We start from the raw sequence: 14280 nt of genomic DNA on the forward strand, positions 1-14280 counted from the left end.
AGGAATAACAAACAAGACAGTCTCTACAACTGCTTGGGCAAAGAGAAGCTTTGCCATGGAGGGGTCTGCTCTTACCTGTATTCTGCAGAATGCTCTGCAGAGAAACACTCGCTTTGTTCATGATTTGTCTAATTCCTGGAAAACATCAGCACTATAATTTAGGATTAGAGTCTATTGAAAAGATTTGCCGGCATTTAAAAAATATCAGGAAATAATGCGGTGAACTGCAGACTTTCTGAGAAATCCGGAATAATTTGGCCCACATATTTCCTCTCAATTGAGAACACAAGGTTTGGAATCAGGCCAGGTGACCTAGGTTATAGCTCTGGCTCTAACTACATGACCTTGTCCAAGTTACTTAATGTTCATAAACCTCCATTTATCTATCAATAAACAGGCCTAATAATACATACATACCTCATGGGGATGCTGTGAAGATGAGATGAAATCCATCATCAAGGAATGTTAGCTAGAATCAGAATCCTCATCACTACTACATTCTCGAAGTCTCCTTAGATTCAAATTGAACATTTTTAGGAATAATTTTTAAAAATAAAATCTACCTTTTCTTTGTAAATTTGCTTTTTAGTTTAATGCTTAATATTTTGGTCAGTTTAATGAACTCTTTCAGCATCCTAAAATTACGTTAATATTCAGGACAACATTGCTTACTAAACTGTTTGGATTAGAAAATACTACATGAATGCAGTAAATTCTCTGGATTCAGAGTCCAGAGTGCTCACCATTACATCACAGAGCCCTATGATAAAATGCAGTAAATTCTCTTGTCAGGATTGCAAACTGACTCAATTGAAAGAATACTGTTTTATTTTTCTTATTTATTTATTTAGGCAGAGTCTCTGTAGCCCAGGCTGGAGTACAGTGGTGTGATCATAACTCACTGCAGTCCTGAATATCAGAGTTCAAGTGATCCTCCCATCTCAGCCTCCCAAGTAGCTGGAACTACAGATATGCACTACCATGCCTGGCTAATTTTACATTTTTTTGTAGAGATGGTGTCTTGCTCTGTTGCCCAGGCTGGTCTCAAACTCCTGAACTCAAGTGATCCCCCACCTTCGCCTCCCGAAGTGTTGGGATTACAGGCGTGAGCCACTGCACCTAGCTAGGGAAAAGAATACTAAATGTGAACATCAAGAACCTTGATGTCATTTAACAGCCTTGTCACTAGCCAGTGGTATGTCCTCCAATGCCTTAAATCTTGGCTTCCTTCTTCATCAGATTTAGTAACTAAAGAAGCATAAATGAGTAAGCAATAAAGGACTCATAAAAGAAAGGGTCTTGAGTTCTCTGGTGCTGCTATACCAGGGAAGTGGGGTCCCCACAGACCTGGAAATTCTGGCCCCTCTTTCTCAACTGAGTACAAATTGAGACGTCTGGGATTGATTTCCAAAGACTCATGTTATGTAAGGAAGCCACCAACAAGAGCAAGGAAAAGGAGCCAGGGATAGCTCTTCCTCAGGGACACTTGAGGAATGTGGCTATAGAATTTCAGGGATGTGGCTATAGAATTCTCAGTGGAGGAGTGGAAATGCCTGAACCCTGTGCAGAGGGCTTTATACAGGGAAGTGATGTTGGAGAACTACAGGAACCTGGAGTCTGTGGGTAGCTCTTTAAAATCCATGATGGAGTTCTCATCAACAGGGCAAGGCAATACAGAAGTGTTCCACACAGGGACTTTGGAAAGACATGAAAATTATCACATTGGAGATTTTTGCTTCCCAGAAATTGAGAAAGATATGCATGACTTTCAGTTTCAGTGGCAAGAAATTGAAAGAAATGGCCATGAAGCACCCATGACAGAAATCAAAGAGTTAACTGGTAGTACAGACCGACATAATCAAAGTCATGCTAGAAACAAGCCTATTAAAGACCAGCTTGGATTAAGCTTTCATTTGCATCTGCCTGAACTGCACATATTTCAGACTGAATGGAAAATTGGTAATCAAGTGGACCTGTCTATCAATGATGCTTCCTCAGCTTCAACATCCCAAATAATTTCTTGTAGGCTCAAAACCCATATTTCTAATAAGTATGGGAAGAATTTCCTCCATTCTTCATTATTCACACAAATACAGGAAGTACACATGAGAGAAAAACCTTTCCAATGTAATGAGTGTGGCAAAGCTTTTAATTATAGCTCACACTTAAGGAGACATCACGTAACCCATTCAAGAGAGAAACAATATAAATGTGATGTATGTGGCAAAGTCTTTCATCAGAAGCAATACCTTGCCTGCCACCATAGAGTTCATACTGGAAATTAGTTGGCAATCTAAAACTGGGATTTCAGCAGTAAAGACTGAAAATGTCAAAATTAGGATAATTGCTTGGACAGAATATTTAACGTTATTAGAGTGAATTATAAGTTGGATGATAAATTTATAGATATGAAAAGAGCTAGATGACCATAAATTATCTTTGGGAAGAAGAGTGGGAACTAGAGGGAGAGAGGTCAAGAGAGATTCACAATAGTCTATGCATCATTATAAATGTGCACATGTCCTCGTGGTCAGGCAGCAATGTTTGAAGATACAGGTGAGTGCCTGAAATGAAGAAATACAACTTTTGCTAAAACAACATGCTGACCAAAAATAAAAATAAAAAGAAGAAGGCCAGTCACGGTGGCTCATGTCTGTAATCCCAGCACTTTGGGAAGCTGAGGTGGGTGATCACCTGAGGTCCGGAGTTCAAGACCAGCCTGGCCAACATGGCAAAACCCTGTCTCTACTAAAAGTAAAAAAATTAGCTGGGTATAGTGGCATGTGTCTGTAATCCCAGTTACTGGGGGGCTGAGGCAGAAGGATTGCTTGAACCTGGGAGACAGAGTTTGCAGTGAGCCAAATCATGCCACTGTACTCCAGTCTGGGCAACAGAGTGAGACTCCATCTCAAAAAAAAAAAAAAAAAAAAGGAAAAGGAGAAGAAAAGGAAAAGAAAGACAAGAGAAAAAAGTCTTTGGGCCTAACAAAGTACTGAGTAGGCATGAGGTCGGAGAGTCAATGTCCATTGAATTTAACCCTTGAGAAAATTTTTTGTGGCTTTCAACACTGCTGGTTCATCAGAGGAATAGATGGGTTACAAACCATCTTGCTGGGAATCAATAGGAAAGTAAATGATGTGAAAGTAGAGAGAAATCTTTTGAGTTTAGGAGTGAAAAGAAGGAAAGACTCCATACGGTAGCCAAAAGGGATGAGGAGGGGAAGGGAAGAGAAATATGTCATCTATGGAGATAGAGGGAAGGAAGCATATTATCAGGGAAAGGTTGAGGTGAGATCACAGGGCACTCACATAATCAAGTGGAATTAAGCTCTGAAATGTTAGCCTAAAATAGTAATAATCTTTACATATTTACTTATTTGGCAGAATGATTAGCTGAGAAGCAAACTCTTTGTTAAAAGCAACTTCTCTGTTTCTGGAATTCATCCTTATTATTTTAAATAAAGGTAGACTGTAACTAGACTAAGTTATAAATGCGTTGGTGTTAAAGGTGTGATATTACCTTATTAATTTAAATGACTGGCCCTGATTTCTTCCAATTTAAAAATTTTATTTAGCTAGTCCAGGGAGTCTTGTTTTGCTTGACAGCTGCCTCTGATGCTGGCACACAGTGACCTCTTTCCAACCTTCTGCATCCAGCCTTTATGAGAAGGGGAGCTAACAAACTAATTAGACTGGTAGCTTAAAAAAATATCAATCTTGGTGCACACCCAGGCCAAAAAGTCTTACATATACAAAAACAGAACATTTGCGTCTGCCCAAATGTGCAAGACTGCTAGCCTCAGGCTTTTATCTCACACTTAAAAACTGGTTTTATTTTGCACTTTGGAATACTGTGTAGAAGTCTGACACATTTGTAGGATTAAAAACGACATTCGAAATGATGAGCTCTACACTGGGAAAATTAAGTGTGAACAGATTTGGAGATATAACTGAACAATTTGTCACTGATGGAAATGTGCAAGCTCTGCCTCCCAAGTTCAAGTGATTCTCCTCCCTCAGCCTCCTGAATAGCTGGGACTACAGGCGCCTGCCACCATGCCTGGCTAATTTTTGTATTTTTAGTAGAGATGGGGTTTCAGCACACTGGCCAGGCTGGTCTCGAACTCCTGACCTCATGCCATCCACCCACCTTGGCCTCCCAGAGTATTGGGATTACAGCCGTGAGCCACTGCACCCACCCAAAAAGGGGTTAATTTCTTATACCACATAAAGAAAAAAAAACATGTATTAATAGTTGGCTTGTGAAATACGGTATTTTCTGCCCAGCTCCTGGTAGAATTGTTTTTGCTGAACATGACTATCATGTCAGTGGGGTTTTAGTTATCAGTGCCAGAAGGGAAGTCAAAGATAAGGCACAATATTTCTCAATCCACTGGCCACCTGCATCAGAATTACTTAAGGTGTTGTTTAAGGAAATGCAGCTTCAGGCGGGGCACGGTGGCTCACACTTGTAATCCCAGCACTTTGGGAGGCCGTGGCAGGTGGATCACGAGGTCAGGAGTTTGAGAACAGCCTGGCCAATATGGTGAAACCCTGTCTCTACTAAAAATACAAAAATTGGCTGGGTGTGGTGGCACACACCTGTAGTCCCAGCTGCTTGGGAGGCTGAGGCAGGAGAATCGCTTGAACCCAGGAGGAGGAAGTTACAGTGAGCAGAGATGGTGCCACTGCACTCCAGCCTGGGCAACAGAGCAAGACTCCATCTCAAAAAAAGAAAATGCAGACTCCACGTTTTCATACTGGATCTACTGAATCTCTGCAGGAGGGTCCTGATAATTTACTATTTTAATAAGCACTTAGGTGTTTCTTACGAAAACCAAAGTTTGAGAACTAGATTTTGAAACATACAACTATACTTAGATTCAGTACTGTTCAGAGGGAGCAAAAATTGGTGTATCCTTTATAATGTGCCAATTTTTCATGCAATCTCTTTACCAGAATTTAAAATGTACACATCCTTTGACGTAGCCATTCCATTTCTAGGAATTTATCTAACAGAATAATTGAATAAGTGTGCATGGACATTCGTTAAAACAAACTGTCCATTACAAAATTGGCTATTGTAGGAGAAAAGTGGTAATAACGTAAATGCCTACCAAGGAATGTTATGTATCAAATACTGTTCTAAGCACTTCAAAAACAGTTAAGTCATTTAATCCTCATAACATTATATAGTAATAGAATATAAAACATATATTAAAATATAATCTTAATACTATTATTATCCCTCATTTTACAGATGACAAAGCTGAGGCACAGAACAATTAAGCACTTATCCAAAAATCACACTGCCGGTAAGCGGCACAGCCAGGACACAAAGCCAGGTAGTCTGGCTCTAGAGTCTGTGGGCTTAATCCTGCACTATTTGCCTCTCTCAACATTCTACTGCCTTCACATAATCATTATATATATTTTTAATTTACAAAAATTAAATTTAAACATGAGTGAGCTAGTATAGGTGGCTTTCTTTTTCTTTTTCTTTATTTATTTTATATACTTTACATTCTGGGATACATGTACAGAACATGCAGGTTTGTTACATAGTATACACATGCCATGGTGGTTTGCTGCACCCATCAAACCGTCATCTAGATTAGGTAGTTCTCCTAATGCTATCCTTCCCCTAGCCCTCCACCCCGCAAAAGGCCCTGGTGTGTGATGTTCCCCTCCCTGTGTCCATGTATTCTCATTGTTCAACTCCCAATTATGAGTGAGAACATGTGGTGTTTGATTTTCTGTTCCTCTGTTAGTTTGCTGAGAATGATGGTTTCCAGCTTCATCCATGTCCCTGCAAAGGACAAGAACTCATACTTTTTTATGGCTGCATAGTATACTGTGTTGTATATGTGCCACATTTTCTTAATCCATTCTATCATTGATGGGTATTTGGGTTGGTTCCAAGTCTTTGCTATTGTGAACAGTGCCGCAATAAACATACGTGTGCATGTGTCTTTATAGTAGAATGATTTGTAATCCTTTGGGTATATACCCAGTAATGGGTCAAATGGTATTTCTGGTTCTAGGTCCTTGAGGAATGGCCACACTGTCTTCCACAATGGTTGAGCTAGTTACACTCCCACCAACAGTGTAAAAGTATTCCTATTGCTCCACATCCTCTCCAGCATCTGTTGTTTCCTGACTTTTTAATGATCACCATTCTAACTGGCATGAGATGGTATCTCATTGTGGTTTTGATTTGTATTTCTTTGATGACCAGTGATGATGAGCTTTTTTTTCATGTTTGTTGGCTGCAAAAATGTCTTTTTTTGAGAAGTGTCTGTTCATATCCTTTGCTCACTTTTGAATGGGGTTGTTTGTATTTTTCTTATAAATTTGTTTAAGCTCTTCGTGGATATTAGCCCCTTGTCAAATGCATAGATTGCAAAAACTTTCTCCCATTCCGTAGGCCGCCTGTTCACCCTGATGGTAGTTTATTTTGCTGTGCAGAAGCTCTTGAGTTTAATTAGATCCCATTTGTCAATTTTGGCTTTTGTTGCCATTGTTCTGGTGTTTTAATCATGAAATCTTTGCCCTTGCCTATGTCCTGAATGGTATTGCCTAGGTGTTGTTCTAGGGTTTGTATGGTTTTAGGTCTTACGTTTAAGTCTTTAATCCATCTTGAGTTAATTTTTGTATAAGGTGTAAGGAAAGGGTCCAATTTCAATTTTCTGCATATGGCTAGCCAGTTTTCCCAAAACCATTTATTAAATAGGGAATCCTGTCCCCATTTCTTTTTTTTGTCAGGTTTGTCAAAGATCAGATGGTTGTAGATGTGTGGTGTTATTTCTGAGGCCTCTGTTCTGTTCCATTGGTCTATGTATCTGTTTTGGTACCAGTATCATGCTATTTTGGTTACTATAGTCTTATAGTATAGTTTGAAGTCAGGTGGTGAGATGCCTCCAGCTTTGTTTTTTTGTTTTTTTGTTTTGCATAGGATTTTCTTGGTTATACAGGCTCTTTTTTGGTTCCATATAAAAATTAAAGTAGTTTTTTCTAATTCTGTAATGAAAGTCAGTGGTAGCTTGATGGGGATAGCATTGAGTCTGTAAATTACTTTGGGCAGTATGGCCATTTTCACCAAATTGATTCTTCCTATCCATGAGCATGGAGTGTTCTTCTGTTTGTTTGTGTTCTCTTTTATTTTGTTGAGCAGTGGTTTGTAGTTCTCTTTGAAGAGGTTCTTCACATCCCTTGTAAGTTGGATTCCTAGGCCTTTTATTCTCTTTGAGGCAATTGTGAATGGGAGTTCACTCATGATTTGGCTCTCTATTATTGGTGTATAGGAATGCTTATGATTTTTGCACAGTGATTTTGTATCCTGAGATTTTGCTGAAGTTGCTTATCAGCTTAAGGAGATTTTGGGCTGAGATGATGGGGTTTTCTAAATATACAATCATGTCATCTGCAAACAGGGACAATTTAACTTCCTTTCTTCCTATTTTAATACACTTTATTTCTTTCTCTTGCCTGATTGCCCTGGTCAGAATTTCCCATACTATGTTGAATAGGAGTGGTGAGAGAGGGCATCTTTGTCTTGTGCCAGTTTTCAAAGGGAATGCTTCCAGCTTTTGCCCATTCACTATGATATTGGCTGTGGGTTTGTCATAAATAGCTCTTGTTATTTTGAGATATATTCCATCAATACCTAGTTTATTGACAGTTTTTAGCATGAAGGGGTGTTCAATTTTATTGAAGGCTTTTTCTTCATCTATTGAGATAATCATGTGGTTTTTGTCATTGGTTCTGTTTATATGATGGATTATGTTTATTGATTTGCATATGTTGAACCAGCCTTGCATTCTAGGGATGAAGCCAACTTGATGGTGGTGAATAAGCTTTTTGATGTGCTGCTGGATTCAGTTTGCCAGTATTTTACTGAGGATTTTCACATAGATGTTTATCAGGGATATTGAACTGAAATTTTCTTTTTTTGTTGTGTCTCTGCCAGGTTTTGGAATCAGGATGATGCTGGCCTCATAAAATGAGTTAGGTAGGATTCCCTCTTTTTCTATTGTTTGGAATAGTTTCAGAAGGAATGGTACCAGCTCCTCTTCGTACCTCTGGTAGAATTCGGCTGTGAATCCATCTGGTCCTGGGCTTTTTTTTGGTTGGTGGGCTATTAATTACTACCACAACTTCAGAACTTGTTATTGGTCTATTCAGGGATTCGACTTCTTCCTGGTTTAGTCTTGGGAGGGTGTATGTGTCCAGGAATTTGTCCATTTCTTCTAGATTTTCTAGTTGATTTGCATAGAGGTGTTTACAGTATTCTCTGATGGTAGTTTGTATTTCTGTGGGATTGGTGGTGATATCCCCTTTATCATTTTTTATTGTGTCTATTTGATTCTTCTCTCTATTCCTTCTGTATAAGTCTGACTAGCAGTCTATGTATTTTGTTCATCTTTTCAAAAAACCACCTCCTGGATTCATTAATTTTTTGAAGAGTTTTTTGTGTCTCCATCTCCTTCAGTTCTACTCTGATCTTAGTTATTTCTTGTCTTCTGCTAGATTTTGAACTTGTTTACTTTTCCTTCCCTAATTCTTTTGTGATGTTAGGGTGTCGATTTCAGATCTTTCTTTCTTTCTCTTGTGGGCATTTAGTGCTATAAATTTCCCTCTAAATGCTGCAGTAGCTGTGTCCCAGAGATTCTGGTACATTGTGTCTTTGTTCTTATTGGTTGCTAAGAAATTATTTATTTCTGCCTTAATTTCATTATTCACCCAGTAGTTATTCAGGAGCAGGTTGTTCCGTTTCCATGTAGTTGTGCAGTTTTGAGTGAGTTTCTTAATCCTGAGTTCTAATTTGATTGCCCTGTGGTCTGAGAGACTGTTTGTTATGATTTTCATTGTTTTGCATTTGCTGAGGAGTGTTTTACTTCCAATTATGTGGTCAATTTTAGAATAAGTGCAATGTGGTACTGAGAAGAATGTATATTCTGTTGATTTGGGGTGGATAGTTCGTATATAACTATTAGGTCCGCTTGGTCCAGAGCTGGGTTCAAGTCTTGAATATCCTCGTAAATTTTCTGTCTCGTTTATCTGTCTAATATTGACAGTGGGGTGTTAAAGTCTTCCACTATTATTGTGTGGGAGTCTAAGTCTTTTTGTAGGTCTCTAAGAACTTGCTTTATGAATCCAGGTGCTTCTGTATTGGGTGCATATATATTTAGGATAGTTAGTTCTTCTTGTTGTATTGATCCCTTTACATTATGTAATGCCCTTCTTTGTCTTTTTTGATCTTTGTTGGTTTAAAGTCTATTTTATCAGAGACTAGGATTGCAACCCCTGCTTTTATTTTTTTGCTTTCCATTTTCTTGGTAAACCTTCCTCTGTCATTTTATTTTGAGCCTATGTGTGTCTTTGCATGTGAGATGGGTCTCCTGAAAACAGCACACTGATGGGTCTTGACTCCTTATCCAATTTGCCAATCTGTGTCTTTTAATTGGGGCATTTAGCCCATTTACATTTAAGGTTACTATTGTTATGTGTGAATTTGATCCTGTCATTATGATGCTAGTTGGTTGTTTTGCCCATTAGTTGATGTAGCTTCTTCATATTATCGATGGTCTTTACAATTTGATATGTTTTTGCAGTGGCTGGGATGGGTTTTTCCCTTCTGTATTTAATGCCTCCTTCAGGAGCTCTTGTAAGGCAGGCCTGGTGGTGACAAACTCTCTCAGCATTTGCTTGTCTGTAAAGGTTTTTATTTCTCTTTCACTTATGAAACTTAGTTTGGCTAGATATGAAATTCTGCATTGAAAATTCTTTTCTTTAACAATGTTGAATATTGGCCCTCACTCTCTTCTGGCTTGTAGGGTTTCTGCAGAGAGATCTGCTGTTACTCTGATGGGCTTTCCTTTGTGGGTAACCTGACCTTTCTCTCTGGCTGCCCTTAACATTTTTTCCTTCATTTCAACCTTCATGAATCTGATGGTTGTGTATCTTTGGGTTGTTCTTCTAGAGGAATGTCCTTGTGGTGTTCTCTGTATTTTCTGAATTTGAATGTTGGCCTGTCTTGCTAGGTTGGGGAAGTTCTCCTGGATAGTATCCTGAAGAGTGTTTTCCAACTTGGTTCCATTCTCCCCATCACTCTCAGGTACACCAATCAAACGTAGGTTTGGTCTTTTCACATGGTCCCATATTTCTTGGAGTCTTTGTTTGTTCCTTTTCATTTTTTTTTCCTCTAATTTTGTCCTAATGCTTTATTTCATTAAGTTGATCTTCAATCTCTGATATCCTTTCTTCCACTTGGTTGCTGTGGGTATTGATACTTGTGTATGCTTCACAAAGTTCTTGTGCTGTGTTTTTCAGCTCCATCAGGTCATTTATGTTCTTCTCTAAACTGGTTATTCTAGTTAGCAATTCCTCTTACATTTTTTCAAGGTTCTTAGCGTCCTTACATTGGGTTAGAACATGCTCCTTTAGCTCGGAGGAGTTTGTTATTACCCATCTCTGAAGCATACTTCTGTCAATTCATCAAACTTATTCTCCATCCAGTTTTGTTCCCTTGCTGGCAAGGGGTTGTGATCCTTTGGAGGAGAAGAGGTGCTCTGGTTTTTGCAATTGTCTGCCTTTTTACACTGGTTTTTCCTCATCTTCGTGGATTTATCTACCTTTGGTCTTTGATGTTGGTGACCTTTGGATGGGGTTTCTGTGTGGACGTTCTTTTTGTTGATGTTGGTACTATTCCTTTCTGTGGGTTGTTTTCCTTCTAACAGTCAGGCCCCTTTGCTGCAGGTCTGCTGGAGTTTGCCAGAGGTCCACTCCAGACCCTGTTTGCCTCGGTATCACCAGTGGAGGCTGCAGAACAGCAAAGATTGCTGCCTTTTCCTTCCTCTGAAAGCTTTGTTTCAGAGGGGCACTGGCCAGATGCCAGCCAGAGCTCTCCTGTATGAGGTGTCTGTCAACTCCTGCTGGGAGGTGTCTCCCAGTCAGGAGGCACAGGGGTCAGAGACCCACTTGAGGACATACTCTGTCCTTTAGCAGAGCTTGAGCACTGTGCTGGGAGATCTGCTGCTCTCTTCAGAGCAGGCAGGCAGGAATGTTTAAGTCTGCTGAAGCTGCACCCATAGCTGCCCCTACCCTGAGGTGCTCTGTCCCAGGGAAATGGGAGTTTTATCTATAAGCCCCTGACTGGGGTTTCTGCCTTTCTTTCAGAGATGCCCTGCCCTGAGAAGAGGAATCTAGAGAGGCAGTCTGGCTACAGCGGCTTTGCTGAGCTGCAGTGGGCTCTGCCCAGATCGAACTTCCTGGTGGCTTTGTTTACACTGTGAGGGGAAAACCCCTACTGAAGCCTCAGTAATGGTAAACGCCCCTCCCCCCACCAAGCTTGAGCATCCCAGATCGACTTCAGACTGCTGTGCTGGCAGTGAGAATTTCAAGCCAGTGAATCTTAGCTTGCTGGGCTCCATGGGGGTGGGATCCTCTGAGCTAGACCACTCAGCTCCCTGACTTCAGCCCCCTTTCCATGGGAGTGAACGATTCTGTCTCGCTGGCATTCCAGGTGCCACTGGGGTATGAAAAAAACTTCTGAGCTAGCTCGGAGTCTGCCCAAATGGCTGCCCAGTTTTGTGCTTGAAACCTAGGGCCCTGGTGGTGTAGGCACGTGAGGTAATATCCTGGTTTGCGGGTTGTGAAGACTGTGGGAAAACCAAAGTATGTGGGCCGGAATGCACCATTCCTCACAGCACAGTCCCTCATTGCTTTCCTTGGCTAGAGGAGGGAGTTCCCTGACCCCTTGTGCTTCCTAGATGGGGCAATGACCCACCTTGCTTCGGCTCACCCTCTATGGGCTGCACCCACTGTCTAACCATTCCCAATGAGATGAGCCGGGTACCTCAGTTGAAAATGCAGAAATCACCTGCCTTCTGTGTTGATCTCGCTGGGAGGTACAGACTGGAGCTGTTCCTATTTGGCCATCTTGCCAGCCACCTAGACCTCTTTTTCTTAATTAGAAATTTTATTTTCTATTCAATCTTTCTTTTACTCTACCACAAAGGAATAAGGTTTCTCTTTTGAAATAAAAACATTTGAAAAAATTGAAAAAATATGTCTGATATGATCATGTTCATGTAGAAATGCATATTTATGTCTGCATTTTAAAATTAAAGAATTTTAAAGAAAAGAATAGGCCTTAGAAGTGGGTACACAAAGTTGAAGATAGTGGTCTGTGAGTGAAGTTCTGAGTGTTTTCTATTTTCTGCCTTTTGCTTGTCTATGGTTCGTTTTTATTTTCCCACTAATGAAAGCACATTGTTCTTGTAAAATGAGAAACACAACAGCAATATGTGAATGTGCCTATCATGCAAATATGTATAAAATTTATGCTTTTATAAGAGTGGCTTTTAAGGATAAATAGATGAAATTACAAATAGAGGTGAGGGAAAATACATCTTCTTACACTGTTTTATAGTTTTGCTTCTTAAAACTGTAGAGCTCATGCATCAAGTAGACTGGAAGGTTTCTGATGCTCAAATTTCATTATTTTCTTCCTTGAATCACTTCAGTAAGAGCAGATCTCAGAGAATTAATAAACTTTTCTATTCCAACATTCTTCTTCCTGCATACTAGTCCATGGTGTTTCTTGCCTGCCAGTCTTCTCAGCTAGGTTTCTTTTTCATGAGTGAAGAGTGTAGGTGGCTTTCCTTTTTCTTAATTAGCAATTTTATTTTCTATTCAGTCTTGCTTTTACTCTACCACAAAATAATAAGATTTCTCTTTTGAAATAAATAATGTTCTTTGCCTCATCTACTAACTGGATGTGATACATTTATTTCATGAAGTTATCTTGGGTCCTTCAGGGAAGCCAACTTTATTCAGAGCAATCTGAATTATATGCATTGATAAACCAATCAGCTGTGATTCATCCAAGGTGACAGAATTTACAAGGGCTTCAAAGTGGCTGTCACACTAAACTCTGGGAAATGTTAATGTTGGGCTAACTGAAAATTATAACTAGGACATTTCTTGAACTTATTTTCCTTTAGTACAGGCAGGTAAAATTGGTTCTCTTCATTTTATAAATGTTATTCTTCAAAAAGAATCTGGTAGTACAAGATGACTTGCTTGCTTTCTGAATATTTTAATTCTGGATTGTTATATGTTTTGCTGGTAAGTTATTTAAGTTATTTTAATTGATCATATTGTTTTTAAAAATGAGATTTTAAAAAATATATATATTTTTTAATTTGGGGGGTACATGCACAGGTTTGTTTCAAGAGTATATTGTGTGATGCTGAGGTTTGGGCTTTTATTTATCTGGTCACCCAGATAGTGAACCAAGTGCCAAATAGAAAGTTTTTAAAACCTTGCCCCTCTCCCTTCCTGTCTCCTTTTAGAATCCCTGGTGTCTATTGTTCCCATCTTTATGTATGTGTATAACCAAGATTCATCACTCACTTATAAGTGAGAACACGTGATATTTGATTTTCTGTTTCTGTATTAATTTGCTTAGGATAATGGCTTCTAGGTGCATCTGTGTTGCTGCAAAGGACATGATCTCATTCTTTTTTTCTTTTTTTTCTTTTTTTTTTTGAGATGGAGTCTCATTCTGTCGCCCAGGCTGGAGTGCAGTGGCGCTATCTCGGCTCACTGCAAGCTCTGCCTCCCCCCCGGTTCACGCCATTCTCCTGCCTCGGCCTCCCAAGTAGCTGGGACTACAGGTGCCCACCAGCAGGACTGTCTAATTTTTTGTATTTTTAGTAGAGACGGGATTTCACCGTGTTAGCCAGGATGGTCTCAATTTCCTGACCTCGTGATCCACCCACCTTGGCCTCCCAAAGTGCTGGGATTTCAGGCGTGAGCCACCACGCCCGGCTGATCTCATTCTTTTTTTATGGCTGCATAGTATTCCATGGTGTGTAAATACCACATTTTCTTTATCCAGTCCACTGTTGATGGGCACCTATATTGATTCTCTGTCTTTGCTATTGTGAACAGTGCTGAAATGAACATAAAGGGCATGTGTCTTTTTGGTGGAATGATTTATATTCTGCTGGGTATGTAACCATAATGGGATTACTGGATTAAATGGTAGTTCCATTTTTAGTCCTTTGAGAAATCTTCAAACTGCCTTCCATAGTGGCTGAACTAATTTACACTCCCACCAGCAGTGTATAGGCATTCCCTTTTCTCCATAGCCTTGCCAACATCTGTTAGTTTTTGACTTTTTAGTAATAGCCATTCTGACTGATGTGAGATGGTATCTCATTGTGGTTTTAATTTGCATCTCTCTACTAATTAGTCATGTTGAGCATTTTTT

The 14280-nt window shown here is 39.7% G+C and overlaps 1 protein-coding gene and 1 non-coding gene across 2 annotated transcripts; one reads left to right on the forward strand and one right to left on the reverse strand.

Annotated features, from left to right (window-relative positions):
• Positions 1 to 1403: 1403 nt before the first annotated feature.
• LOC112625475 (putative protein ZNF321) lies at positions 1404 to 2131 on the forward strand. The gene is given in 2 exon segments (XM_025386759.1): positions 1404 to 2088; positions 2091 to 2131. Coding segments are annotated over 2 exon segments (540 nt in total). The 5' UTR covers positions 1404 to 1589.
• A 10308-nt stretch (positions 2132 to 12439) lies between these two features.
• On the reverse strand, positions 12440 to 12518 carry LOC112625621. Its single transcript, XR_003119702.1, has one exon. It is a non-coding gene; the product is annotated as a small nucleolar RNA U2-19 (small nucleolar RNA).
• Between the last annotated feature and the right edge of the window lie 1762 nt (positions 12519 to 14280).

Source organism: Theropithecus gelada, chromosome 5 (assembly GCF_003255815.1).
Source record: "Theropithecus gelada isolate Dixy chromosome 5, Tgel_1.0, whole genome shotgun sequence".
In the NCBI taxonomy this organism is placed as follows: domain Eukaryota; kingdom Metazoa; phylum Chordata; class Mammalia; order Primates; family Cercopithecidae; genus Theropithecus; species Theropithecus gelada.